We start from the raw sequence: 5,121 nt of genomic DNA, 5'->3' as shown, positions 1-5,121 counted from the left end.
ACTAAATAATTGATGCCTTATTTGGTAATTAATTAGTGGCATTTATTAGTTGGTTAATTAATTAATTATGAATAATTAATTAATATTTATCTCCATGCATAATGCAAACTAGGAAAAACAAACTATGTTTAGATTTCGAGAGTTTCATGCATTAATTAGTCTATTGTGTTTTTTGTGCATACATGACTGATTCATGCATTCTATTTTAACTCTCAGTCTATCTTGTAGACTCCACCATTTAGGGTTTCTATCTTTAGAGTTAGATTTCTTTATAAGGATGTCATATCCTTTTTTGTAATTAAGCAATTTCAAAGCAATACATTCAATTATTGTTAATTGTCTTCAATTCTCTGTGCTGTTCAATTCACTCTTATTGTGTGACAGGTATTCTATCGGAAGATAATTGGACTTGTGGGATTCGCATTTCACGAATTCTAACATTTTCTACACACTCGATTTAAACAATAAGAATCAAGTAAGCCATTATTCCAATCACATTCCATGAAGCAATACAGTTGGTAGTTTTCAACTAGGGCTTTACCGTCGCTAACACATTATCATTCTTTGAGTTATAAGACAACACAAAACAACAATTGTTTTGTCAAATCCATGAGTATGAGGAAAAGACTGGTTTATAAGACACAGATTTGAGCTAGAGGAAAGGACTGATTTATAAGACAGTACACCAAGAAATGGTTTGTTAACCTAAAGGTGAAAGGTTAATGTTATAAACATAAACAGTACATATTCTGGAAGCAGGTCAGTCTTTTGTTAACTCAGATGTCCAGTAACTGTAAAAAACCTATGATAAATTTTAATAAGAACTTGAAGCATTAGAAAAGCAGAGAAAGCCTAAGAAGCCAAAAACATGTTTCTTGGTCTTGTTTATAGAAACACTGATGAATTGAATATCTGCAGGAAGATGGAAACTGCATGATTGATCAACAGACTATAAATTTACATAACAGATAAAATCTTATCATCACAGTATTGCCTTGAAATCAACCTAATTACTTAGGAAAAAAGCATGCTCCAAATCAAACATGACATTTTTGAAGGGAAAAGTTGTATGTTCAGTGTCATAGCCCTGTTAAGAAGCAAACAGAACTTCTATCACACATTGATAATCTCATAAGAGTCCAATTTCATATCTGAAAAGAACCCTCCTAGCTCACCATTGTTCCTAGCAAAAGAGAAGCCAAAAGAGAAACTAAAGAATAGATCAATGGCTGGCATCCTCTTCTTCACAGAAATGGGTGTATTTCTCTGCATTCATTAATGCGTCCATCTCTGACATGTCCTGAATACGCACTTTTATGATCCATCCATCCTCATATGGGCTTTGATTAATCTGAAATAAGCCATATGCTTACCATGTCATTCTAAGCATTGACAATTAAGAGGAGCTCAAAGAGGCATGAAAAGTAAAATGAAAAAGCACTACTATGTTTTACATTGAATCTTACAATCTCTTAAGGGCTATACATGAAATTTAGCTTGAAATGTTCTGCAACATTATCATGGGTCAGTACATTCGAGGAAACAAAATTTTATTTTTGAATGATTCATAAGTCTTCCTGGTCTTAGTTCACTACAAGATACACTTTCACGACAGTACCCTCATGAAAGTTAATCACTTGTCTCTAGGCAAAGGGAATGATTTAATCAAAACGAGCTCAATAATCAGTTCTTGAGCATCAGCAGCTGATCTCTAAGCAAAAGACTCTGGTTTTATGGCCAAACAGAGAGGATTGAACCCAAATGATTCCAAGACTATTCATTGATCCTTAAACATAACACAACAAAGTGCAATAGACAAATCCAAAGTGCTCTCATCCCTATCTTAATATTAATAGAAATACAGTGGAGTCTGGATTATGGACCAGGGCAGAGACAAGGAATAAATGAGTATTCTAAGCTAAACAACTGAGAGTGGAAACAGTCAGGCAACTTCAAACTGGATTTGAGGGCACAAATTTTGAACACTGCTATTTGGAACACCAGATAACTAGTTTGGTAAAACAATTGGTGGTCTTCAACAACCAAATCAGAGTCTTTTGGCTAACTATATTTTCTTGTGGAAGATTTGAGAACTCATGAAGGAGTGCACTAAACAATTCCCCAATAGAATAGGACAGAACGGTAAAAGTGCACAAATTCAATTCATGGCTATATCTCTCTTAAAGCATATCAACTACTTTTTCATGCCAGCTTCTCCACCAGCTATACAATTAGCATTGTTCATGTAAAGCTTTTATAGTTCAAAATAACCCTAATTGTATAGCTTCTAAGGGTTATTCAGATAATTAGCACTGTTCAAAATATCAACTACTTTTTCATGTCCTAAGATAATCAAAATAACCCTTAAAACATTTTGCCATTGACATCTGTGCAATGAATTTGTCCAAACAGCATTTTCCCACCAAGCATTTTGGTCTTTTATGCTTTGGAAAAAAAAGGATTACCTTCTCCCTAAAGATCTTCTGCAACAATATATTTGAAGACCAAAAAGAACAAAGCTTGGAGGAACGGATTTCAGATGTCAATTGAAGTAGATAATAAGAAAGGCATAGACTAGAAAACATTTTAGTTGATCTGTACTCTTTACACCGGACGACAATTTTAAATTGCACAGATCTTTAAACATTTGATACATAGTGATAGAACACATTCAATAATTACTAATGATAAATAATATCAACACCCTGATGTATTAGTTATTGAAATTTGAAGGCAGTCCTGATAAAACTAGTTACTGAATTTACAATCATTGGCAAGCAACAAAAGGTGACTACCCTATCAATCATGACTGATGCAATTTCAAAATGAACAAACTTACCAATCCAGGAGTCTCACTCAGCTTTGAGTTGACTTCAACTACTTCCCCAGAAACAGGAGCATTAATATCGCTTGTTGCTTTTACACTTTCTACTGCACCAAAACTACCACCCTTTGAAACTACTGCTCCAACTTCCGGCAATTCTACAAACACCACCTCACCCAAGTGGTCCTACAAAGAACTCAAAGAGGAAAACAACAAATTTCCTTAACCAATATAAAAAGTTTGTCTGAATACCTCAAACACAGCAGTATCATAACACATCTTAACCAATGTAATAAGTTTATCTGAACACCTCACAAACACCGGTGATCATTACACATTGATATCCTAATGTCCTAGCCCTGCACTGTAGCCTTCCAAACAATGATACAAAGTATATCCAAAGAAGAAAGATGAACTTTGCAGTCTTTGTATTCTGTTTCACCTCCATTGCACTACTTGGCCAGACAAAAACTGGATCTACTTTGGCTAAAAACAGTGAAAAGTTACTGAGAACATTTACAATTATGGAATAGAAAAAAATCATTCCATTTTGATAAATAAGAAGTAATGGAAGCTAATCTTTGAAAAAGGAATTTATGGTTACCATTTGTAAAATTTGGCAAGATCCAATCTATATAAGAACTTGACCAGTATTTTTGAGAAACAAATTGTAACGTTATAGGCTGACTTAAGAGTCCTGTGGGATATAATTGGACCACATTCTTAAAATTTTATAACATGAGTTTCACTTAAATGTCTCCCACGCCTTGAGGGCAATGAGGAATTTGAACATGGATCAGCCTCTTACTAGTATGCCCCAATTATCATCACAGAACAACGCTCTGGACAAAAGGATTGTGAATTGGACAAACTTGATTTGAAAAATTTATTAAGAAAATAGCCTGTATGGTTTCCTAGCTAAACCTTGCACAGACAGATCTCAAATCTAAGAAACAAAACCTTAAGAGAAACATTTGAATTTAAATTTTTAAAATTCTAAAACTTAAAGAAAACAAACTATCTATCCCACATTAATCTCAAAAGGAGGATACTTGTGTTAACAACTTACTAACCTGAGCATGGTGAGTTATGCCTACAGTACCAACTTGACCTTCTGGTTTCACCCATTCATGGGACTGTGCATACTTCAGCCCCTCAATAACTGTAACCACAAATTTTATCAAAAACAATACACTCAAATCTCAAACAATGCCCCCTTTCTTGAAAACTATAAGATCAACCATTTTGTCAAAAATCAGGATAAAGTTGCAGGAACCAAAAACATACATAACAGGGGTAGTCTATTGTTAAGTATGTACCGATCAAAAACAATACACTCAAATCTCAAACAATGCCCCCTTTCTTGAAAACTATAAGATCAACCATTTTGTCAAAAATCAGGATAAAGTTGCAGGAACCAAAAACATACATAACAGGTGTAGCCTATTGTTAAGTATGTACCCAGATACAGTTATCATGTGTTCCTTGATGGCAAAAACACAAGAGAACAAAAGAGTCCACCACAGTGGTAAAGAAAGGCAGATGGGGCATGTCTACACATACCCACATGAAATTTTCCTCTACTCAACAAAAACGCCCCAAAAACAGAACAAGGAGGAAAGGCATATGCATTGAATATATGTCAATGAAGAGATATATACACATTGAATATATCACAATCGAGGAAAGATTTGTATACATTGAATATATAGCAATGCAGAAAAGTATATATAAATAATGGGGGAGATGTATACGTGTACCTTGAGAAAATCCCCGAGAGAAAGGAATGGTGGGAAACCCAAGAGGCCTTCTACACCCAATTCTGAGAGTCGATGCAGCCTGGGATGCCCACATTCTCAGTGCCATGAATTGTTAATATGAATACCTCTCTCTACATTCACTGTAAATGGGAGCTATTTTTTTTAATATAGTCTTAATATTTTTTCTTAGATTATTTTGTAAAATGTGAATAAGATGGTCGCCACGCTTCTCTCATCCACATCCCAATACGGCGATAAACGCACACCCACTTAGTTGGAACGTTATCCTTACATTTAACAAAATCTTCGAACGAACTTGTGTTTTTATTTGTAAACCTCGTGTGGTTTGAGTTTGACATGTAGTAATGTGAATGGTTAGACTGTCTTTGCGAGGTAAGGCAAAAATCCCGCTCACCAATAAATGGGCGTTTGTGATTTTCTTCCCAATCAAGTTCGTTTGTGTTTCTTATGTTTCAATATTTTGATATATAAGTGAATCAATTGATAACATTTGTTGTAGGTAAATTTTCATTGAAC

General features: G+C 34.5%; 1 protein-coding gene across 2 annotated transcripts; it reads right to left on the bottom strand.

Moving 5' to 3' along the window:
- Window positions 1-900: 900 nt before the first annotated feature.
- Window positions 901-4,869, bottom strand: LOC131074934 (glycine cleavage system H protein, mitochondrial). Of its 2 annotated transcripts, XM_058011675.1 has the most exons (5): window positions 4,585-4,869; window positions 3,898-3,986; window positions 2,840-3,010; window positions 1,176-1,351; window positions 901-1,087 (listed from the first exon to the last, which is right to left on the bottom strand). In XM_058011675.1, the coding sequence occupies exons 1-4, from the start codon at window positions 4,688-4,690 to the stop codon at window positions 1,223-1,225; spliced, it is 495 nt and encodes a 164-aa protein (XP_057867658.1). In that variant the 5' UTR covers window positions 4,691-4,869; the 3' UTR covers window positions 901-1,087; window positions 1,176-1,222. The 2 variants fall into 2 exon arrangements, with proteins under 2 accessions (XP_057867658.1, XP_057867657.1); XM_058011674.1 differs by having other exon boundaries at window positions 901-1,351.
- Between the last annotated feature and the right edge of the window lie 252 nt (window positions 4,870-5,121).

This window comes from Cryptomeria japonica, chromosome 5, assembly GCF_030272615.1.
Source record: "Cryptomeria japonica chromosome 5, Sugi_1.0, whole genome shotgun sequence".
Classification (NCBI taxonomy): domain Eukaryota; kingdom Viridiplantae; phylum Streptophyta; class Pinopsida; order Cupressales; family Cupressaceae; genus Cryptomeria; species Cryptomeria japonica.
Note: the sequence above shows the minus strand (reverse complement) of the source record. Positions and strands in the feature narration are given on the sequence as shown.